General features: G+C 37.0%; 1 protein-coding gene across 16 annotated transcripts in view; it reads left to right on the top strand.

The window, feature by feature from the left end:
- The window catches only part of PHF20L1 (PHD finger protein 20-like 1), a 73,436-nt gene that overhangs the window by 8,682 nt on the left and 39,534 nt on the right, over positions 1–25,220 (top strand). For 4 of the 16 annotated variants that reach the window (XM_021088878.1, XM_021088877.1, XM_021088884.1 and 1 more), the window contains exons 3-8: positions 9,781–9,952; positions 10,103–10,187; positions 13,067–13,155; positions 13,387–13,476; positions 18,347–18,560; positions 19,100–19,228. In XM_021088878.1, coding sequence (XP_020944537.1) covers positions 9,781–9,952; positions 10,103–10,187; positions 13,067–13,155; positions 13,387–13,476; positions 18,347–18,560; positions 19,100–19,228 — 779 coding nt within the window. Of the gene's footprint in view, positions 1–9,780; positions 9,953–10,050; positions 10,188–13,066; positions 13,156–13,386; positions 13,477–18,346; positions 18,561–19,099; positions 19,229–25,220 lie in introns of those variants that run through there. The other 12 variants (XM_021088888.1, XM_021088887.1, XM_021088892.1 and 9 more) reach the window with 6 other exon arrangements.

The raw sequence follows: 25,220 nt of genomic DNA, 5'->3' as shown, positions 1-25,220 counted from the left end.
AAATTAGAAATGTTGAAACCAATATTAGAAATAATAGAGGGGACATATTTATTTTAAAACACACCTGCTTTGTTTTTCTTGTTCTTTCTCTAATATTCTCCCTTTCTTTATGTTGATTCACTTTTTTCTAGAGCTTTTTCTTATCTGCTCAAGTTTTTTGTTATCCTAGTTTTATTGAAAAGCAAGAGAAAAGGAATATTGAAAAAAAGTGAATTTAACCAGAAGTCAGAAAATGTGGGTGGAGTTCCCGTTGTAGCTCAGTGGTTAACGAATCTGACTAGGAACCACAAGGTTGTGGGTTCGATCCCTGTCCTCGCTCAATGGGTTGAGGATCCGGCATTGCCATGAGCTGTGGTGTAGGTCGCAGATGTGGCTAGGACCCAGCATTGCTGTGGCTGTGGTATAGGTGGGCGGCTACAGCTCCAATTGGACCCCTAGCCTGGGAACCTCCGTATGCCGTGGGTGCAGCTCTGAAAAGACAAAAGATTAAAAAAAAAAAAAATTGTGGATGTTGTTCTGCCATGAACTATGTGACTTTGGAGAGTTATGTCCTTACATTGAAGGTGTGATGTATTAGATGATCTTTCAGATCTCTTGAACTAGAAACCTCAAATTCTCTATCTGTTTTTCACCTATTCAGGGATGACAGGTTTTTTAATCTCACTTTGAGATAGATAAGTAACAACTTGAGGCAGCAGTAAGGTAGGCAAGGACTAGAAGTCCCATGGAGTTTGCTTAAAACTGCTGGTCTCTAGAAGAAGGGAAAATGAGTTGAAAAAGGTGGAGACAGGTGAATAAAATTGTGGGCAAAAATACGGAGATTTGGGAGTTCCCGTCGTGGCGCAGTGGTTAACGAATCCGACTAGGAACCATGAGGTTGCGGGTTCGGTCCCTGCCCTTGCTCAGTGGGTTAAACGATCCGGTGTTGCCGTGAGCTGTGGTGTAGGTTGCAGACTCGGCTCGGATCCCGCGTTGCTGTGGCTCTGGCGTAGGCCGGTGGCTACAGCTCCGATTCAACCCCTAGCCTGGGAACCTCCATATGCCGCGGGAGCGGCCCAAGAAATAGCAACAACAACAACAACAAAAAAGACAAAAGACAAAAAAAAAAAAAAAAAAAATACAGAGATTTGAAGTATCTGTAGTAGAGAGGTACTGGCCAGGTAGTTCCTCTTTCTCCATCCTGCTCTCCCACTCACTTAAATGCTTTTTCATTAACTGTTTACTTTTGAAATTACTTGGAATTGAAACTATTGGCTTTAAACAGTGTATTTATCCAGTGGGATACTTTAACTCACGAACTTCCTGCATAGTATTCATTCACGAGCACATTGGTTCCCTTACAAAGTTCATTGATACCACAGTTTTGATACACAGTTTTGAAAGTGATTGAGGTGAGGTGCGGAAGAGTGGCTCTCAAACTTGAACCTGCATCACAGTCACCCGACGGGTTTGTGAAATAGAGATGGGTGGGCCCAGCCCCTCCAGCTTCTGATTCAGTGGGTCCAAGGTGGGGCCGGTAATGTGCATTGTAACAAGTTTCCAGGTGATGCTGCTGCTGCTGCTGCTGCTGGTCTGGGACCACATATGAGAACCACTGGTCTAGACTATACAGAATTACTACCTTGAAGGTCAGGGTTTTGAGGAAGACAGCAATGGAAATATCTAGGATTGTTTTTTGAATTTATAGTCTGCTTTAATTGGTTATGTTAGTTGGAGGGGATAAAATGTGAGTATGGACATTGCAGAGTGATGCATGATCCAAAAATCCTTCGTTGTTCTTTTCATTAGAGTAGAATACATTGACCTGCATGCACTTTGATGTGTCTTAGTTTTCCTGCTCCTCCTTTCCCCATAGTCTTCAGTGCTACCTGGCTGGATAATTGTTAGGGTTTAGGGTCTTGCTGCTTTATCTGAAAACAAAAAAAGAAAAAAAAAGCTACCTGTGGTTACGGTTAATCATGGATTGATTTAGTGTTCTGTGCTTTGTGTACGTTCGTGTAATGGCAAGGGTTGGACCAAGAGAGAAGACAGTTTTATTTGCTTATCTGATATTTGGTTGAAGTTCAGTCGTCACCTGTCACACACATCCAGCTCCCTAGTCATTACATCATTTCTCTGAATATTATCATCACATAGGTGAGATTTTACTTTGTCACATCACATTAAGTAATGCTTTATTTTATGGTGAGGAATTGATTAAAGCCACTGATTTGGAAATAATTTATCTGTGATGGTAATCAGTTACACTAAAAAGAATGTTTTGCAGTTCTAGTTTTGCTGAATAAACAGAACTGGTATCAGCAGATGCTTCAAGATTTTTAACTGTATATTTAAATGATTTTTTAGCTGATGGAGAAAATACTCGTTTTAAATTTTAAGCATCGGCAGTATAATTTTTTTAAAAAAATTAACATATTATTGAAAAGGCAGCTTAGTTTTGCTAATCTTCATAAGGGTCTCAGTGTTTTCATATTTTTATGTGATTTTGTATTTTGAAGAACTACTGACCCATTCCTGTTACCACCTATTACAGATCATTAGGTCAATAGTCAGCATAAAAATATTTTCTTTTTATTAAGTTAGAAATTGCTGTGTATTATTTCAGTAAGTACAGTTAACTCAACTTGGAGAGAACCGTTGCAGTAAATTGAAGAAAGAATGTGTATATTTAATATTCAGTGTGTCTTAAAAGTCTGTTTTCTCATTGCAAAAAAACCAACCATCTTCAGTTAAAATTGAATACATTTCTAGTACGTCATGGGTAGGTATGGTACTGAAGAATAAGGTGACGTGAATTATAGGCAAGGCCTGGCCCCTTTTACTCCTAAATGGTCCCAGCAAAGTTCATTGAATTTTAGTGGATTGGTAAAGCGTGAACCCGAAAGTTTCGGGGATATCCTGAAATCCAGTTACTGTTGCAGAACACCAGCACCAGTGAACTGTGACTTACTGGTTGCAAACTAAGCAGAGAATGGTATTTGTGAAACTAGATTAACAAATTAAATTTAATTTTAACGTCCGTGTTCCCTAACAAATCACATCACAGGTTAAATTACTTAATTTCAAATTTATATTATCACAATATCAAACATATAAGTTAAGCTACTTTCTTTCCTAAGGCTCTTTCATTTTAGTAATGTGATGTTTCATAGTTAGACATAGTTTAGAGGCAATGTACCTTTTATTTTGAGAAATTTTAATAATAAAAGCGCTCATTTGCTTTGCCTAGTCCTTTTATAATAAGAGTGGGGGGTGATTATTTTATACAATATAATAAAAGCTGTTTTCCACACTTTCTGGGCTAACAAAGAACTTTAAGCATTTTATTTGTAGCAGAAGCAGGAGATTAACATTAAATTTGCAGGAAAAAATAAACAGATAACTTGGTTTCATGTTGTTTTTATTTGTTTTCAGTACCTCTCGGTAAAGAGCTCCCTGTGTTTGAAATACTGCAGTAAGTTTGACAGGAGCTGAAATGGTCAGTTGTAAGATGTGGAACGATGGGCAAAAAGACCATTCTTTAAGGTAGACCGTTCAGGGATCCACCACTTATTACCTGCTTTGACTTGAGCAAGTTACTTGACTTTCAGAGCCGCTGGGACCTCCCTCTCATAACCGAGAATAGCGGTAATGCCAATGCCGAACTCAGAGTTCTTGGAGGACTAAGTGAGACAGCGCACATCAGGAACGTATCATGGGGAGTTCCCTTGTGGTGCAGCGGGTTAAGAGTGTGGTGGTGTCACTGCAGTGCCCCAGCTCACTGCTGTGGTGTGGGGTTCATTGCCGGCCATATGCTAGGCACTTAATAAATGTTCGCTTTAAGGATAATAACATGGAAATTAGTTATTATAAGAAAGTAGACTCTAATGGGAGAGGAGTCATTGTAAATTCTTAAAACTTTAATCAGTAGGCTTATAAGCATATATGACTATTTAGTATTAAAATGATTTTTTAAGCATTGAAATGTTAAGAAATAGAAATAGACTAGACTGCAACCTGCTAGAGTTTGGAATTTTGTGAGAAAATTAAATAACAGAGTTTGGTCACATTAGCCTGAACAAATCTTATGAATTATATAAACTTTGAGTAGACTACTGGTGGCATTTTGGTGGAGTGGAAAAGGAATTTTTGATAGTCTAGTTGATTCTTAGGATGGGAGATGGTAATGAGTATAAAGGCTGTGGTGTAGGCATTTGGATTTGGTGAGAACTGATGGTGAATGAATGTAGGCATGGCAAGAGATTCCGGTACCAAGGAAACGGAACAGGAGTTTAAGTCCAATGATCTGAAATCTAACCTTAATTTGAAAGGTGGCTGCCCCACGTTTCTAAAGGAAAATGCATAGCTCGCTCTGCTCCTCCCCATTTTTGCTGTGAAGGTTGTGGGTAGGTAGGAAGCAGGGTGCTCTAGCAACTTGTCTTGGACCTCTCTCCTGGGGACGAATGTGTCTGAAAACAGGACCTGAGGGATAATGTGGCCGAGCGCCGTCCTTAGTGTTGGAGAAGATGTGAGTTTGACATATATAGCCATCCTCTGAATGTTCTTGAAATTCTAGATTTTTTAGGTTTTTAGTAATTTTGGAATATCAATTTCGAAGTAATCAAAAGTGTTTTGTTTTCAGTATTCTTCAAGTGTGAAACAAATTAATATGCAGACTCTGCAAGCATGTCATCTGAAAATGCGGTAATGATATTAGGGGATGTTGTAGTTATAATCAGTGAGTGAATGAGTGAGGTGACACTTGAAAATTGCAAAGCATCATGTAAATTTAAAGTATTTCTAGGATGCTAAAAGTTTTTAAAGGTTAGTAGGTTATAAGTATATTGTGTTTGCTTTGGGCTACGTTCTGTACTAATTTTTATTATTTGGCAAATGGTCCGCCTCCTGATAATCATATGTAAGGAAGTTCTCTATTTCTATTTCTTCTTATGTTTAGTTATTTTTTTATGACACCATGTTAGAGTTTCTTGCTTATGAACTTCTTATTCAAAAAATTGTTCTGAATTATTATTATTTTTTTTTTTTTGTCTTTTTGTCTTTTGTTGTTGTTGTTGTTGTTGCTATTTCTTGGGCCGCTCCCGCGGCATATGGAGGTTCCCAGGCTAGGGGTTGAATCGGAGCTGTAGCCACTGGCCTACGCCAGAGCCACAGCAACGCGGGATCCGAGCCGCGTCTGCAACCTACACCACAGCTCACGGCAACGCCGGATCGTTTAACCCACTGAGCAAGGGCAGGGACCGAACCCGCAACCTCATGGTTCCTAGTCGGATTTGTTAACCACTGCGCCACCATGGGAACTCCTGTTCTGAATTATTAATTCCAACTCCTGAAGATTCTGCTAACATTTAGGTTATGTTTAAGTCATGTTTCAAGTATACTTTGTCTTTTAAAATTGAGAGTTTCCTGCTTGCCTAGCAGTTAAGGACTTATCTCTGTCACTGCTGTGGCTTGGATTCCCTCCCTGGCCTGGGAACTTCTTCATGCTGGGGGCCTGGCTAAAAAGAAAAAAAAAAATTAAAGAATTGCTTATCCAAGAGAGCATTTAATTTGGGTACTCTAAGTGCTATTGTATAGCTATTGCCTTATATTGGAATTGTGTTAGCTTATTTGATTCCCTTTTCTCTCCCCTCTGCTGAATTTGAGTTTGTTGGTATTTGTGTTTGTAGCTTTATTCCTACTTCAGTGCCTGACATATAGTGAATTAGAGACTCAGTGTTGAGTTAAAAGAAATAGGTGGGGAACTGTCAGTTTTTAAATTTACGTAAATTAGAAACTCTGTTGTCTTATCAATATAAATAAGAAAAGGACTATTTAAAATACATAATTTGAATAATTTATTGGGTCAGTTGCCTTTTTGATTAATCTGGCACTTACTCAAATGGTTAAATCTCAGAGTGAATTCTGATGGTCTTTAGGGCATTTGGTAATGTTGTTTGTCCTTGCTCCATGGATTGTAACCTGTCGATGAGCAGCCAGTGTCCTTTGACTTTTAAGTGCAGGAGAGTCTAGGCCATCAGTGAAGGAATTTCCTTTATCCTTGATTGACGTTCTTTATCAATATAGGTAAAAATCTGGATGTATCAAACCAGATGATAGTTCCCTCAATTTAGATCATGTTTAAGGATCATGGACTCCTTTGAAATCTGATCAAAGTTGGGGAGGGGGGCCCCCTCAAGAGAATACTCATACGCATCTACACCATACACAGTGGTTTTTTTCCCACAGCCTCAGGGAATCATGATCTAGCCGCAGTCAGAACCTGCCCTGCCGTATGTAAAACAGTTAAGGACAGTGTAGGCCATGTAGTGATTCATCTGTAATGGTAATTCCCACTTTAGGTTTCTCAGTTTCTCTTTGTGTTTTGACAACACTTAGAGCTCATATTGTAGGGAACCAAGGAAGTGTATTCACTGTGTAGCTAACTTCTTTGGTCAGTATCTGGTTCTTTTTAGATCACAGGTTAGTTCAGAAGCCATAAATCTTGCTACTCTGAACGATCTTGTGTAAGTTGGAGGCAGCAGTGACAGTGTTGAAATGCTGGTATGATCAAGTAAGGCAGTAGTGTTGTAAGAGGTCAGAGACGGTGAATCTAGTTTTTGGTTTGGGTGATGGCCTTGCTCTATTCTATTGTTAAAGCCGCAGTTGAACCTGACCGTGAGAGGATTTTGATCACACTGATTCAGAAAGTCCTCAGAAATCAATTGAGAGATTACAGTAGTTGAATTGCATGTATATGCATTCTGTTAAATTCAGCAAGGATCATTGAGATGTCTTTTCAATATTTCTGAATGCTGTTTATTTCCATTAAGCCTAATAACCAATTTAGGGTGGACTCTTTTTTTTGCTGAGTTTGCTGGAAGTAAACTCTGTTCTCCAAGATTCAAGTGTAAAAACGTATGAGGGCAAGGTAGGCCCAGAGCAGTGGAGGCATTCCTTTAATTTTTTTGTTTGTTTGTTTGTTTTTGCCTTTTCTGGGGCTGCATATGGAGGTTCTCAGGCTAGGGGTCGAATCGGAGCTGTGGCCACCGGCCTATGCCAGAGCCACAGCAACTCGGGATCTGAGCCGCATCTGCGACCTACACCACAGCTCATAGCAATGCATGATCCTTAACCCACTGAGTGAGGCCAGGGATAGAACCCACAACCTCATGGTTCCTAGTCGGATTCGTTAACCACTGAGCCACGACGGGAATTCCCATTCCCTTAATTTCTGTACAAATAAATATCCTTTAAATAGTGCAAGCATTTCAGAGTGGGAGTATAATAGGGAAGACAGCCAGTGGAAATTTTAGGGTATTTTGCGGTAACAGACGATGATAGAGCTCTATGCAGAATTGGCATTGTGGAATCATAGCCCTAGTGAGGTTGCCTTCTCTCCAGCTCTTTCTTTTGAACTCTGGGGAGATGCCAACTTTGGCGATTTCTTCTTATCCCCAATCGTTTTAACTCTGAAACCCTGGTCTCCCACTTTTCACATTTTTTCCCAAATCATTTATAATTGTCTGGAACTCAGACCAATCACTGTTCTTTACTCTTAACAGCTTTGCATGATTCATCTTAAAAAAAAACCACACACACACACACACAACAACAACAAAAATACTATCACTACATCTTCCAAATTCAGTAAGAGAAATCTTATATTCCATTCACACTCAGTTATAATAAAACATAAATCGTGCATCAAAATAACATTGCTGTAGTTCAGGATAGGTGTTTGTGACTGTATATGTGCAGAAGTAGTTTTTTATTCACTCTGTATATCAAGGCATTATTACTGTGGGCCATCTGGGATAGGGAAATTATTTCTCTGTATAGAATTATATGTTAAATTGCCATTTTGTGCATTTTACATGTATAGCAAGGATCTTGATGTTAGGATTTTTTTCTAAGGGGTAAGTGATAAGTACAGACTTTACAGAATTCCCTGTTGATAGTAATGAATGAAGGGTCATTTTATTAGTTCCCTATTTCAAAGCTCTTTAGTTGGGACCTGGCCTAACCAGTCCAGTCTGAAGTCCCACTGGTCTCCTTTAACTCACCTTACTGCTTATGTGCATCAGTCTAGCCAAAGGGAACTGCTTCTTTGAAGCACCTCTCCAATCTCTGATCATGAGGTCCCACAGGACAGAAACCACATTCTACTTGTCTCTGAATTCTCGTTGTCTGGCTGACATGAGTCTTGAGTCACATGATGGTTTTAAGTAAGTGAACTTTGATTGAATAAATGAATTAGGAGCTGTGTTTATGTTTTATTGTACCATGTTCATTAAGTCTAAATCCTTGAGGTCCCCCCCCCCAAGATTAATACAGATAATGTCTCCCACAGACCTTCAATGAATGCTCTAGTTTTCACTGCATGATGAAGGGCAGCTTAGGTCTAGGAAGAAAGAACAGAATGTACAAAAGCACAGACATTTGACAGAGTGTAGTGTGTTTGAGGAAATTCAAATAGTTCAGTATCATTAGACCAAAGAGGACAGAAACTACACCAGAGAGAGAACCACTCAGGGCTCTTGAAAAGTATAAAAAGCCTTGAATAGTGTGAGTGATCTATGAGGCAAGTAGTAATCAGTTTCTAAATTTTAAAGTTCTGTGAGGTGTCTCTTGTGCTTTAAATTTATATTAATATTTAATATACATATATTCATATTTATTCCACAGGGAAAATAAAAAATTAAGATTTATCAAAAATTAGCAAAAAATGAGATAAAACTATATCTCTGATTCATCTATCATGTGGGGTTGTTGAATTATTAATGTTATTTAATGTTACTTAAAAAAAACCTTTGGGAGTTCCCTTGTGGCTCAGTGGGTTAAGGATCTGGCATTGGCACTGCTTTGGCTCTGGTTACACCTGAGGTGCAAGTTTGCTCCCTAGCCTGGAAACGCTCATATGCTGTGGACTCTGACAAAAAAACAAAAAAGAAAACCGTACGTCACTGTGAACATTTAATGTAGTACATCAGGAAAGGTGATGCTTTTTATTTTGGCTAAAAGTTTCGAGTTAATTTTTATTTGGGAATTAATCATAGGAGAATCAGCACATATGAAATCTGAACAATGTGATGTTATTTTTGTATTTTTAAATTTAAGGTTTAACTGAGTTTTTCTTACCATCATTGATACTCATTGTAAAATATTGGAAAGTATAGAACAATAGAAAAGAGGAAGTGCTCTATACCTTATAAAGACAAATGTATATGTTGATTTTTTTTTTTTTTTGCTGGACAAATTTATTTTATATACTTAACGATTCTGCAAACATGGTACTACTTCATACTGCATTTTCCTACATTATAAATTCCTTGTAAACATTACATTCAAAGTCTGTATAATGCTCCATTCAATGGATAGACCATTATTTGTATAGACAGTTGTCAGTTTTTCTAACCTTATGGTTTCTACTTTTTTGGCACTAAAAATGTTTTGTAGCTGTAGTTCCTGAATTGGAATTACCGGGTCAAAAAAGTAGGGCTCTGTTTAAGGATCTTGATGCATGTTAGCAAATTATTTCCCAAGACAGCACAATTTATGTTATAAATCATATAATCTATATTTCCGCTAGGAATGTATCATACTTTTTATTTCATTAGGTCTTGAGAAAAATCATTAAAAACAAAAGACAAAGGAAAAAGCAAACTTTGTTGGTTCAGTAGTTTAAAAATATGAATCCATATTTTGTTTTTGGTTATAATAGTAAGCAGTATTTCAGTTAATGCTTTGTGTAAACAAATGTAAGAATTTTCCCTTGATATGAAGGCTCTTTTTATTTTTGAGGTATCCATCACGAATTGAAAAAATTGACTATGAGGAGGGCAAGATGTTGGTCCATTTTGAGCGCTGGAGTCATCGTTATGATGAGTGGATTTACTGGGACAGCAATAGGTTGCGACCCCTTGAGAGACCTGCCTTGCGAAAAGAAGGGCTGAAGGATGAGGAAGATTTCTTTGTAAGTAGCAAGCCCTTTCCGTTTGCCAGATATGTAATATATTTTAAAGAGAGTTCTTTTAAATTTTACAAAAGCTTGGTTTTTTTTTTTTTATTAAGGAAATGCTTATTTATTATACATGGTATTGATCTTAAAAGTTGTTTAAAATAGGATTTTAAAGCCGGAGAAGAAGTTCTGGCTCGTTGGACAGACTGTCGCTATTACCCTGCCAAGATTGAGGCGATTAACAAAGAAGGTATGTGTTTGAAATGATCTGAGAATTAGAATGAGATTTATAGTAATATTTAACTTTATTTCTGATTTTAATTAATGTATGTGATTGTTACACATAGCTGTTCTCTTTGTTTTATACTTAATGATTTTTCTAATATTCTTTTTCAAGAGCATTTAGTTTGTTATATATTGTATAGAATAAGATGATACATAATACACTGCATAAATAGGCTGTTTAAATTAGTAGAGGTAGGGAGTTCCCGTTGTGGTTCAGTGGGATGTGAACCTGACTAGTACCCATGAGGACTCAGATTTGAACCCAGGCCTCCCTCAATGGGTTAAGGATCCGACGTTGCCTTGAGCTGTGCTGTAGCTTGCAGGTGCAGCTTGGATCTGGCGTTGCTGTGGCTATGGCTGTGGCTGGCATCTACAGCTCTGGTTTGACCCTAGCCTGGGAACTTTATATGCTATAGTGCAGCCCTAAAAACCAAAAAAAAGGAAAAGAAAATAGTAAATTAGTAGAGGTAAATAGTTGGTTAAAAATTTTCAGCTTTCAGTTCACAGTCTTATATGCATTTTACTTCCATTTTTCTGTTTCCAGTTCATTGGCTAAGTTATTTTTATGAACATCTCAACTTTAGTTCTGAAGATGCAGGAAAATTCAAAACAATTTAACTTGGAAGTGAAATACAACGCAATATTTTCTGAGGAAAGGGTCTGGAAATTTATCAATATGAGGATTTCCTTTATTGCATCTTTCCCCTGCCCCCTTTTCCTAAATTTTTGTAGATAAAATTAAGAATTAGTTTTCCTAATAGCCTCTTGTGGTACTTAATACTGAGCAAAAGTTACTGAACCTAACAGAAATTTTGAAAATAGCATAGAAGTCCGATATGTGAGTGTGACATAAAACAAGACAATTTGTTGAAGAGATAATGGATTTTAAAAATTATAGACTGATCATTTTAGAAAGGCATTAGAACTAATGCTTAAATTGTTATTGGAAATGTGCTTTAATATTTGTTAAATTTCTTATTTAAAATCTCATTTAAACCAGTTTTGAAATTCTTGTAAGTATATTTTCCAAGGTGGTAAATACTTTACTGTTCTATTGCAGTTATTTTTTAGACTCGACCACTCATTCATTCTTTTTACTAGAGAAGCACATTGAGTGACAGCCTTTTTGCAGAAAGGGTATTTAGTAAGAGGACACTTGCTTTAAACTGAATCTTGAAAGACAGGTTAGCTAGAAAAGGAGGGGTGAAAAGGTTTTTCGGCAGAAGAAGTGGTGTATGCAAAAGAGTAGAAGAGAAGTGTTCTTTTTTCAAGAAACTGCAAGTCTTTTGATGTGCCTGGAGTGAAGGATTCCGTTAAAGGTTGTAGAACAGCAGAAGAGGTGGGAGGGAGAGAGAAACAAGAATGGGTATGAAGTGTCTTGTAAATTAAATTTTATGAGACACTCTGGAAAATTTAAATTTTACTTGGAGGTGATGGGGAACCATGGAAGGATTTTAAGCTGAGGATTTAAACTTGAGAAAAATTGAGAGGTAAGCGAATATAGAAGAGGAAAACGTTTAAAAAGACATATATTAAAGAATTTTAGGGGGTAAAAAAAAAGTAAGTCATAGTTGTCTAGCTAAATTAAACAAAAGCCTTAGTTCAATTTATGGGTTTAATTAATTGAAGTAACAAATATGGCTGTGATTTTATTACTAGGCACCTGAGAGACATCTCAGTTGTTAAATTTGCAGGTTATGTCTCCTGTTGCAGTGGGGTCTTTAAATCACTGTGTGCTTAAACTTCTGGAGAGCTGTGTTACAAAGCTTGTATTCCCCTGTCTTACTTTGGCTTTGCAGGTATCTAGCCCAGAGCCTAGCACAGAGTAGGCAGTCAGTAACAACTTTTGGAAGTAAAAGAAATAATGAAACAGTTTCATTGGGTAGTAGGATCCACCCAAAATGAAGCAAAGCAAAGCGAAATTAAGCAGTGCTCTCTGTTTTAAGAGCGATCTCTTCAAATGTTTGGGACCTTTCTTCCATGTTTAAAGCTTGTTTCAGCTTAGCTGTCATTGGATGCAGCCTTTAGCACTCCCTGGAGTTCAGAGCTCTTACTCGTGTAGGAAGGCTTTTATGCAGATGATATGTAAAGTATGTTCTATCTTAAAAGCCTGTGAATCTACAATTCTTATTAGCCAGTTAATTAGTATTGCACAGGAATAATCCTTTCCTAAGAAAATGATTTTTTCCCCCTATAGTGGATCTTTCTCTCCATCATTCAGAAAGAAACTTCAAAGAGACCAAATGAGGAGTTCCTGTTGTGGTTCAGTGGTAACTGGACTGGTATCCACTGAGGATGTGGGTTCGATCCCTGTCCTCGCTCAATGGGTTAAGGATCTGGTGTTGCCGTGAGCTGTGGTGTAGGTCGCAGATGTGGCTTGGATCTGGTGTGGCTGTGGCGCAGGCCCGCAGCAGTAGCTCCGATTCAGCCCCTAGCCTGAGAACTTTCATATGTCATGGGTGCGGCCTTAAAAAGAAAAAAAGAAAGAGACCCAATGATAATTCTTAAAAATATTATACATTTTGTAAATAATGGTTTTATTTTTGTTACATACCTTTTTTATTTAAACATATATTTGTTATATGATAAATTTTAAAATCCTCTAGTAGAAATCAGAATTACATTCACTTATCAAGTTAATTTTGTGTAGTTTTTTAAGGGAAATCAGAGTTGTTTTTACAGGAAAGAGACAAACTCAGCAAACTTGATGGTGTGTGTTACTGCTGTTGCAGTTGCTGATGTCAAAGGGTGTTTATTTCTGTCAGGGCATTACTTGTTTGATATCAAGTGTTGCCCTAAGATTGAATTATGTTTTCTAATGATGCCGACTCGCTCCTGTTTCAGGAACGTTCACAGTTCAGTTTTATGATGGAGTAATTCGTTGTTTAAAGAGAATGCACATTAAAGCCATGCCTGAGGATGCTAAGGGGCAGGTAAGAGTGTTCAGCCTTCCTAGCTCCCAAAGGGATGTCTTCTTGAATGGTGACTGATCAAAATATATATATATATAAAAATATATATATATTTTAAAGTAAACTAATTGTAGGATTATGTGCTGATAGCCCCAAATAGCAGCAAGAAAAAAAGTTTAGAATGTAAAATAAATTTATACACTTGATTTTTGCTTCTTTGGTTTTAGACCTGCTAAAGTTATAGGTCACTAGTTTCTGTTCCAGGTGAAATCCCAGCACCCCCTAAGCTGGTGTTGTCCTATCGACCCAGCTGGATCGTGTAACCAGTCTATGGGAAGTGAGGTAAGTGCCTTTTTTTAATTTTGTTCTGTTTTTCCTGGTATATAGTATCATTTAGAAAGTTAATTTTTAATATAAAATTTTATATTGAATTTCTTATCTTCTTTTCCTTTGTAAATCATAGTCATTAATCTTCTTTCAAAAGGCGCTTACCTGACACTCTGTAGGCTGTTGCAGGTAGGGCTTTCTGAGTTATATGATGTAAGAGTGACAAAGACATGCTTTGTCACTGCTCAAAGCCAGAATGAACGGTAAGCACATGAAGGAGAATCTGGGATGAAGTTAAAACCATGATTCTATTGGTTGAATAAGTTTCCTGAAATACTGGAAAGAAAAGGTGCCAGTAGAAAATTTAAAATATTTTCGTGTATGTTCTGCTGTTATTTGGGATTTTCAGCACCTGGACCTACAATTAATTTTAAGAAATTGAAAGTGATCTATACAAATGTCTAATATGGAAATATGCTACGTATTTGTTGCATAGAGTTCAGTGAAAAATATCCTGAACTGTGTTGAAATCACGTGGTCAGTTTCGGTCAAGTGTGTTAAGTTTAGTAATCTAGAGTATACACTACCACCGTTACAAAAATTATTTTTAATGTTTTCTGAGAAGTGCAATTGTTCTAAATTACCCGGTTTTCAAAAATTTAGTTTTGAAATGATTAACCAGCAGAGTTTTTTTACTCCAATTAATATAGAAATGCAATTTAAAATGAAAATGCTTTAGATCAGGAAATTGCTTTGTGTCTTCCTACTTGTATATCTAAATAAAATGTTCTCTTAAACATTCGATGGTGTGATTTCTTGGTTACTGCATAGAAAGATTGATTTAAAGATTAGGAACTTAGTTTAATATAAACCTGTTTAATTAAAATTCTCAGTGTTTTGGCTTTAAAATTATTATTTTGTTATTCTGGTTATTCAAATGTTGATGAGATGGCACTAATCTTAAAATTTAATTTTTTCCAAAGTGACAGCCAGTTTGGTTTGTGATAAAATAACAAATTGTAAAAATTAATTTTGTGGACACATTGGATGTTTATTTTTATCTTTTTAAGTTTTATTTATTTATTTTTGCTGTTTTTTTCAGGGCTGGACCTGTGGCATATGGAAGGTCCAGCTAGGGGTCGAATCGGAGCTGTAGCTGCCGGCCTACACCACAGCCACAACAACACAGGATCCAAGCCGCCTTCTGCAACCTACATCACAGCTCATGGCAATGCCGATCCTTAACCCACTGAGCGAGGCCAGGGGTTGAACTTGCATCCTCATGGGTTCGTAACCCACTGAGCCACAACAGGAACTCCCTGGATATTTATTTTTAGCAAGTATTCTAGTCATATTATGATGTATGTTAACATTAAAATCAATATCGCAATACAAACTACAGCAAGATAATAATGGATAGCAATTTATTTCCTTTCATTTTACTTTGTCTACATAATTTTTAATTACGGGCACATACAAAACATTTGAGAATTGTTTTTTTATAAAGTCCTCTCATTTCATGAATGTCTTTTTCCCAATAAGTTTCTGACTAGTTTTCATTTAGGCCATACACTAAGTCAGGTGTTGTTTGGGCAGTGCTAGGACAGTCCAGCTTTGTGTGTTATCTTTTAAATTTTGAGTGCTTTGGGAATTAAAAAAAAAATGTATACATTAAAATTTCTTTAACTAAACCAGCAAAGGATAAGGAATCAAAATAAATGTACTATGGCAATATTTTTCTCTAAACTTTCCATAGTTTTTATTCCCCTGTTCTTTTCCTTCTTGAGAGTGTGCTGATAGAAAATTCACACTAAGTCACTAGTGTTAGAGCCTGGCTCATAAAGTCCTTTCCTGTTTTTAGAACATTTTTTGTATACATTGTTTTATTGCAGTCTCATAGCAAATCCTTTGACATAGGTCTGGCTGATATTTCTCATTCACAGTTGAGAAACTCAAAACTTAGAGCTATGGGTAACTTGGCTAAACTATCACTCAGCCGTAGCGTGAAGAGTTGAAAGGTGACTCAACTCTGATCTGATGTTGAACAGTGCTCATTGTACTGCAGTGCTCTCCGGGGAACTTTGGAACACATCTTTAGTTCTCACTCATAGAAGGATCCCATCAGTTATTTTTGATAGTGACTCTTTCCATTAAAAAATGGAAGAGCACAATAATGGGAGAATTCTTTAATTATGCAGTGTCAGTGATTTCGATGATAAGTCATGTAATAAGGGACTGTTTTATCTAATTTCACTTTTAAAGAGTGAAACATTCCTCTTTCTTCTAGTTTTCTCCTCATTGGAGAAAGAAGACAACTGGGCATGGAATTGACCCCTAGCATCTTTGAGCTTAGCAACTTAAAATTTTCCTCCCAATGTAGAACCCAGAATTAAGTGCTTTTCTCTTAATAAGACTGCAAACATATGACTTCTGCTTGTCTGGTTGTCCTTTCTCTTGTCTTTCTTTCTGCTTTGTTGATGGTGCTCCGTAAATCCTTTTCAATAGTGTTTCTTTCTTCCTTCTGCTTAAACGTTGGTCTCCAGGCGGAACTCAGCCGTAATTCTTAAGCCATCCACATCACTCCTCGACCATAAACCCCTCTTTGCCACTGGTGTAGGCTTTACCTGCCATGCCCTTGTGCAGTGGTTTTCCTTTTGCTCAGAGTTCCTGTCTCTTTTCCTTTGCCCTTTTCCCTAGCAAATTCCTGTTTCAGGGTTCAATTCATCTGTCATTTTCCCTGAAGCCTTCCACTCGTCTTTCTCTTCAGTCAAAATTGTGTTGTGCTCCCACAATATATTGTGTATTCTCTACTGTCTCTCCTCTCACGTTGTCTTACACTTAATTTTATTTGCCTGTCGATTCCTTATGGGCAGGACTGAAAAAAGAGATGTCTCTAAGTAAGACTTGGGATGGGCAGTACTGGTGTATCTAGTGTTCTCTTTTTGTTTATTTTTACAGACTAGACGTAAAACTTCACAACTTTTGCCTGAAAGACTCCCAGCATCTACATTTCCCAGTAGCTTAAATTATGTCCCCAATACATGTCTTATTCGCAAGCTAGCATCTTTTATCAGCTTAGCATGTATCCTGGCATATGTCATGGGGCACGCAATAGAAAATTGGCGAATGAGTGTGTTCGGTGCAATCACATGACGTTTTTAGTTGATTACACTTGTGGGGGAGAGAGACATCAGTATTATTTGCTTGCTTTTAATGGTTTCTTGTCTTTGCCATGTGGAGCAGCCATCGACTTGTATTGCTTAATGACTTACGTTTGTTAATGTAGTCCATGAATTAAATGTATTATTTTATGTTCCAAAATTGTTTTTAGTTGCTTGGACTAAGAATTTAACGTATTATTTAACGTATTTGGTTGGAATTTAAATCGCTCTTCTATTTGACATCCTAGAGGCCTCAGTGGAAGATTGTCTCAATAAAGATATTTGTACATATTTGCTTTAAAACAATCTTTTTTGATTGTGAAAATTTAAATTTAAGTACCACTTCTTTACGTCTTTCCATGATTTTTACAAGAAGCATTTTTACTTAAAAAAAGTAAAAATTATTTAGCCACAAACTGAAAAAATTAACACAGGAAATACTAATATTTGCATCTCAGAAGAATAGTAACTAATAGACCCAGGAAGTTGGAGAGGAAGGGAAATTAAAGTGGAGCCTGACACTGGATACTTTACCTTGGTCAAATTGATTTTTTTTTTTTTCCCAGATAGGTTTTTTTTTTTTTTTTTTTTTGTCTTTTTGTCTTTTTGCTATTTCTATGGGCCGATCCCGCGGCATATGGAGATTCCCAGGCCAAGGGTCGAATCGGAGCTGTAGGCACCAGCCTGCACCACAGCCACAGCAACACAGGATCCGAGCCGCGTCTGCAACCTACACCACAGCTCACGGCAACCCCGGATCGTTAACCCACCGAGCAAGAGCAGGGACCGAACCTGCAACCTAATGGTTCCTAGTCGGATTCGTTAACCCCTGCGCCACGAGAGGAACTCCTGATTTTTTTTCATTTACTAGTAATATTAAGTTGTGATAAATTGGTGTCCAAACTTTAAAAAATAACAAAATCATGTCTTGATTTCTATGAAATTGACTTTACTAATAAATTATAGTAATTCGCTTATTGGGAATACAGTTGTCCCTTATTATCTGCAGGCAGTTGGTCCCAGGACCCTCATGGACACCCAGATCTGTAGATGTTCGAGTCTACTTATACCAAATGGCGTAGTATTGCATGTAACCTATGCGCATCCTCTCAGATTATCTCTGGATTACTTGCAGTACCTAATACAATGTAAATGCTGTGTAAATAGTTGCCAGAGCATGGCAAATTTGAATTTTGCTTTTTGGAACTTTCTGGAATTTTTTTTCCCAAATATTTTTCACCCATAGTTGGTTGCATCCGTAGATGCAGAACCTGAGGGTAGGGAGGGCTGACTGTACCTTTTTTTTAATTTTTGCAGAATTGCAACATAAGCTTTTTTTTCTCTAATTATTTTTATGATCCATTATATTGCCGAAAAGAAACATAATCCAGCATTTAAACCCTAAGTACTAAGGTAGAATGCCATATAATAATCCACATTTATCATAGGTTTTCTCATATTTTAGATTTTATCCCGTCAAAGGAACATTAGTTATGGAATATTTTCCTATTTTATAGAAGGTCGTCCAACTGATTAGATTATTACATTTGATGAATCCACCATGTTGATGATCTACCTTGTAAATGTAGTTAATTTGATTTTTATGTCTTTGTGCGTGAGAGTGAAAGTAGCTTTGAAAATGTGATACATGTTTTTATTCATTAGTGTAATTAAATTTTAATTAATTTTTAATGCTTCACATGTTTTGTGTTTTTCCTTTGGAGGATTGGATAGCGTTAGTCAAAGCAGCTGCTGCAGCTGCAGCCAAGAATAAAACAGGGAACAAACCTCGAACCAGCGCTAACAGCAATAAAGATAAAGAGAAAGATGAGAGAAAATGGTTTAAAGTACCTTCAAAAAAGGAAGAAACTTCAACTTCTCTAGCCACACCAGAAGTTGAGAAGAAGGAAGATCTGCCCACATCTAGTGAAACATTTGGTACAAAATATGTTCTTATGTTCATTCCTTATAGCAGTGGTAAACTCACATAGTGAGTAAGTCAGATCCTTTGGCTACCTGTAATTCGAACATACAGTTAACTTGCTAGGCTTTTTTCCCCTAGCATCTTACAGATCTGAAGATTAGTGGTCTAATATGGGTACTTGATAACGGATGCCCTTAATGTTTTTGAATAGAAATGAGTTGAGATTTTTGATTTGTAACTCCATGGCAGTGGGTTTTGAGAATGTTTATGTGTGTGGTTTTGTTTTGTTTAAACTTTTAAATGTTTCTGCATGTATTTCAGTGTGTATTAGGGAAAAAGCAATGTCATTCCTTTCCTAAAGCATAATTGCTGAGTAATTTTTTAATTCATATATTGGTCTGGAGAGATTCTGTTTTTTAAAGTTCTATGTCAAGCACTTGATTTAAAAAGTTCAGTGCAGAGCATTTTTATTTATTTGGCTATTTAAAAAAATTTCATGTGCTTTAACTTTGAATTCTAGATAAACTCTCATATGTGTATATTCTGTTAAAAGTAGGACTTCATGTAGAGAACGTTCCAAAGATGGTCTTTCCACAGCCAGAGAGCACATTATCAAACAAGAGGAAAAATAACCAAGGCAACTCATTTCAGGCAAAGAGAGCTCGACTTAACAAGATTACTGGTAAAACTACAATGATTCTTTTTGGGGGGCGGGTGTGGAGGGTTTGATTTTAGAGTAGTTTGTTTTTAATAAAGGAAAATATGTCTTTTGGTTTAGTGTAGCTAACTGGTTAATAAGAAAGAAAGAGAGTTGTTTTATGTCTCATCAAGGTCGTCATCTTTCAGTACCATCAGCTTTTTCTGTTGTGACGTGTGAAAAGTATCACACATCTTCTACCTACCTCACAGGGGTGTTGTGAGGATCCATAGGATCAAATGTTACACATTTCTGTAGTTTTAAAAAATCACCGTGGAGTAGTTTCTCTAATTCTTAGAGTAGTTTCTCTAAGAATTGAACTATCTGCTTTTGTCAGCTCCTGGTGACATAGTGTCTGAGGTTCTAAATATTACACAAGCATGCTTATTTATTTATTTATTTATTTATTTTTTGTCTTTTCTCGGGCCGCTCCTGTGGCATATGGAGGTTCCCAGGCCAGAGGTCTAATCAGAGCTGTAGCCGCCAGCCTATACCACAGCCACAGCAACGCAGGATCAGAGCTGAGTCTGTAACCTACACCACAGCTCACGGCAGTGCTGGATCCTTAACCCACTGAGCGAGGCCAGGAATCAGACCCTCAACCTCATGGTTTCTAGTCAGATTTGTTAACCACTGAGCCACAATGGGAACTCCCAAACATGCGTATTCTTGACTGGTCTCACTAAGCATGTACCGTATATGGTTGGGAAGATGAATACTGAGTTAACTTCAGCTCCTGAATCTTAATTCCTAATGTAAAAGTACCTCTTTAAGTTTTAAAAATTTCTAACCTTATCTTCAGGTTGGTCTCTAGAATCTGGGCTTGTTTCTCTGTGCCTTGTTGTAATTTAGGAAGTAGAGTTCTAGAATGATGAACAACACTGGGAATTCTGGCCTGGTTAATGCTTAGAGAAGAAGGGTCCAGTTATGCTAGACCCCGTCACTTCCATTGCCTGTTCAGCCAGATGATTCTGGTCGTTAAAAGAAATTGTGAACGTATTTAATTTTTCTGAGTATATGTTAAAAGGGGAGCTAAAAGACTTTAGTATTCATTTGTATGCTCTTATTTTAAGGACAAATGATTTTTAGTGCATTTGGCCTCATAAAGCTATGTAAACCTTTGCTGACATTCTTCTAAATAATTTGAGAAGGGCTGGTTTCATTGTCAGATCCAAGAACAAATGTAAATTAAATATTTTGACCATTTTCTAAAGAGTGTAAGCCCACTGGAAGGTGACTGAAGCTGATCGTTCTTTAGAACTACTGTCTTATTATAGTATTCATCTAAGTGATAATCGGACTCAACAGGTGAGGATATTTAGTCTTTCCCTTTGTTAATATTATTTTTGTGTCTTTCTCTGATAAAGGATGTATTTGGCCCCAGGATAGGAAATGTATCTAATCAACCTAACCCATGCCCATTCCACCTTTTCTTTAGAAACTCTTAGCTTTGGAGAAAGCCAAAATGTCATCCTACTGATTATTAGGATGGCACCTTGAGACTTCAGTTTTGCCTTAGAATAATAGAATTCAGTGCTCCATACTGTGGAATAGTACTTCTAACACCTGTGGTACCAGGACTGAAACAGCCTTCCTGGGGGAGCCGAGAGCAAGGAAGACGGAAGTGACACTGAAGCTACAACTGCCAGCTTACCAGCATCATGCTTTTTCCTACAGTCTGGATAATCTCATTTTAGTTTCAATCAGTATACGCTTACACGTGTCTTACTGAGAAGTTCAAGCTCACCATTTAAAGACGTAAAATGAGAAAACAACTCAGTCCACAGGGATGCAATACCTCTGCATGGCCTTGGAAAGACAGTAGTGGGGGAAAAGTATTTTACCAGGTGCCTCAAGGAAGTTGCCTTAGTAACGCCCTGTGCCTTCTGTAGAGGGACTTCATCTTCACTTCCTTCAGGAATCTCAGATCAACAAGGAATAGTTTTGGCCGCAGTAGAAAAGCATAAGATTTTGTGAATGTGAAACCACTGTAATCTTTTGCCTTTATTTGGTCAGACGATTTCAGTGTATGTGAATTTTTCAGTCGTTCTTCTCTGCATCTACCTCTGATTTCATGTTATAACTATATCAGGCGAAAGTAGATATTTCAAGATTGTCCTTGATGGTTGAAACTCAGGCTTGCCTCTGTGCAGTAAATTTCATTTGTAGACCATAAAAAGAGATAGGAACTAATATAAAATAGCAGCTTTGTTATATAGAATTTTACATATATATATATATATATATTTTTTTTTTTTTATTTTTTTTATTTTTTTGGTCTTTTTGCCATTTCTTGGGCTGTTCCCATGGCATATGGAGGTTCCCAGGCTAAGGGTCGAATCAGAGCCATAGCCGCTGGCCTACGCCAGAGCCACAGCAACATGGGATCGGAGCAGCGTCTGCGACCTACACCACAGCTCAAGTCAGTGCCGGATCCTTAACCCTCTGAGCAAGGGCAGGGATCGAACCCGCAACCTCATGGTTCCCAGTCGGATTCGTTAACCACTGCTCCACGACGGGAACTCCTAGAATTATATTTTAAATTTATCAGTTTATATGTCTCACTTATATGTGTCTTTTTGTCCCTTTTACTACTGAGGGAAATAGACCAGTAACATGGCAGCATCTCAGCCTGCTCTGATGTATTCCTCTCCATACCATTTCATTTATTTTTTAAATAGTTCTAAGAGGAAATAAGTGGACCAGATGCTAGGGAAATTTAATTCATGTATTTACTCTTTTCTGGTTCTTTCCCTATGTACATACCCTACAGAGATTCTAGATCGGATTTCTACATAACAAATAGTATAGGATGGCTTTTTTCAAAAAATAAATTATTGCTGTATAGTATATATATGTATATGTATATATATTGTGTGTGTGTGTGTGTGTGTGTGTATATATATATATATATATATATTCTTCCAGAATCTTATTTTTTATTATGTCATGTACGTTACTGATAGTTGTATACTTTATTCATATTGATTTAGAACAATTTTACAAAGAGAATCAAGAGTTCACCCTTTGGGACAAAGTTGCAAGCAAACTGCAGGCAAATTTGAGTAGATTTTAAAATTCAGGTTGTCAGAGTGTAAAAGAAGAAACATCAGCAGTTGGTACACGGTCTGTTTGTAATAATTCTAGGAGTTCCTAGAAGTTGAGCCAGTTCAGATATGTTTGTACCGCTTAAGGAATTTTTTTTTTTTTTTTTTTTGATGCATCTGTGGCATATGGAAATTCCCGGGCCAGTGATTGAACCTGAGCCGCAGCTGTGACTTACTCCACAGCAGGGGCAGTGCCAGACCCTTAACCCACTGCACCAGGCCAGGGATCGAACCCATGCCTCCTCAGTGATCTGAGCCACCGCATTCAGATCCTGAACCCACTGTACCACAGTAGGAACTCCCAGCTTAAGGAATTTTAAAAATAATTAAAAAAATTCACCAGTTACATGAATTGCCCAGTAATATGTTATTGATAATAATATCAAGAATATTTGGTTCTTAATTGCAGTGAGATTACTATATTTTGGAACCCCTGGATGAAATGTAGACCATGAATTTAACTAATTTGCTCCCCATTGCCATTCCATCCAAGATGCTCCTGCTTCTACTCTGTTTATTCCTATTGATGGCAAGAGACCAACTGTATATTTTATAGCTGAAGTAGAATAGTGAGAAATTATTGCTTTGTGGATGGGACTCATGAAAACTCATATTCTACTTCTACCTGATAGTTAAATAATTTCTTGAAACTCTGTAATGCATTCTGTTAAGATTTTTACTTTATAGATAGATTCTTTGGAGGAGGACTTTTTAGCAATATATTGATAATTAATACATATATGTAAATAAATTTGTATTTCTTTTTTTTTTTCTTTTTTTTTTGTCTTTTTTGTCTTTTTTGTTGTTGTTGCTATTTCTTGGGCCGCTCCCGCGGCATATGGAGGTTTCCAGGCAAGGGGTTGAATCGGAGCTGTAGCCGCCGGCCTACGCCAGAGCCACAGCAACATGGGATCCGAGCCGCGTCTGCAACCTACACCACAGCTCACGGCAACGCCGGATCGTTAACCCACTGAGCAAGGGCAGGGACCGAACCGCAACCTCATGGTTCCTAGTCGGATTCGTTAACCACTGCACCACGACAGGAACTCCAAATTTGTATTTCTTTCCAGTTAATTCTTCTCCTTTTCAAAGGATACTGCATTTTTCCAGATGTTAGCTGGTCAACAGATTTTGGACTGTTTGTTAAGGCAGCAGTAGTCAGAGTCCTCTCCTCAAAGGCATTTAAAATTTTTTTCTCCCTTTTTTGTTCATTTGTAGTAATTTTTCTGTAAGATGGGATGCATATGAAGTATGAAAAGCTTTGTATTGATCATATTTGAGGGTTTTGAATTCACTAGCTACCAAGTATTGTATTTTCTAACCAAATTTTAAGTAGTTATTAAAATGTCCCATTACTTTTACAAGGAGATCACAAAGCTTTATTTTTCTTTCACAAACCTTTAAGTGGGAATTGCTTTTAATTAATTTGGTCCATAGTATCCTAATTTAAAATCACATAGTATGGCTAAGTATTTTTGTTTCTTTTAAAACTCTTAGTACCTTATTTTTAATTTTATAGTTTGTGATCTGTTCTAAACATATTTCCACCACTTATATGAAAGGAAACCAAGAAGGTGTATATTTAGTAGATTGAGTAGCAAATATTTGTCCTGTTTGAATACCCCTTAGAAGTAGATCCTTTACTTAGCTCTTTATAAGAGAACCCAGTTTCCTAATTCTTTTTCTTTTTCTTTTCAGTAGTGTTGATTCTCAAAAATACTAGCTAGAGAAGAAAAACTAATACATGCAGTTTTAAATGTTAAATATTCCATGCTATATCTTTTTTAGTCAGCTAAAAAGGTGTTGAAAATTACATTAATAATAGTTTGAGTTGAATTTATGATTTATAGACTTTTTCTAAAATCACTTCTACACTGGGTCTTTTTTCTCCCATTTAAGCCTACACTGAATACTGCGTGGGACTTGAACAATATGGGCTGTTTCATACTGCCCCAGACAGTTTTTAAACCAGTCATTGATGTCTCAAAGCCATTGTTTTGTACTCAGCCTTTTCTTTTTTAAATTACAATTTTGAGTGGTAGATATTCCACTTTATTACCTAATAAAGGAGAGGTACTTTTTGTGTGATCTAACACTTGGCTGTCTACTCCTACTTTATAGGAATGCAGTTTTAGTATTTGAATTTTTGCTTAGATTGCTTAATGCCTTTGAGACTATTACCTGAAAAAGTCAAGAAATGTTGCCACAGAGTCACTCCACAGTTACGTGGCATTTGGGGGTACCTTTTTCCTCCTATTAAATATGCTATAGACAGCTTCTGTAATATAGGTGGTATAATTGCTGAAGTAAGTTTACTCTTACGTTGTTGATTGTTAAATGTGCTTGCTTTGAAGCCAGGGTTTTGTGCGGCCCATTTTGAAATGACACAGAAATGATTTTTGGTGACCGTTTATGTGTGCTGTGGCCATAGACAGCATCAACTGTGTACAAGGTTGTAAATTTGGCTCCATTGAGGGTACCTGTACGGTGCTTAGCAGAGAATCTTGACCAAGTAAATGCCTTCAATTTCTAAATTAAAGCAGAGTTTTAATGTCTTGTGAAGTTAATTGTATGTATTCCAGAGAAAATATTATCTTCTAAAATTGAGAATTAATGGTATACATTGGAGAAAACTGGGAATCCCAGTTTATTTCAGTTGCAGAATGAGTCTATAATATTACATTCAAATGTTGTAGGAAGGAGCTAGACTCTTCCCCATTCACATGAAATGGATTCATCTGTGTTTTCACCACTTTTATAAGAAGCTACAACTGGGTACAGAGATGAGCCTGTGAAGCTTTAGATTAAAAGATCCAAGAGAAATAAAAAATTGGGAGTACTTTTTAGCCAATACAAAAACAACAACAAAA

The sequence above is a fragment of the Sus scrofa genome, chromosome 4 (assembly GCF_000003025.6).
Source record: "Sus scrofa isolate TJ Tabasco breed Duroc chromosome 4, Sscrofa11.1, whole genome shotgun sequence".
NCBI lineage: Eukaryota > Metazoa > Chordata > Mammalia > Artiodactyla > Suidae > Sus > Sus scrofa.
Note: the sequence above shows the minus strand (reverse complement) of the source record. Positions and strands in the feature narration are given on the sequence as shown.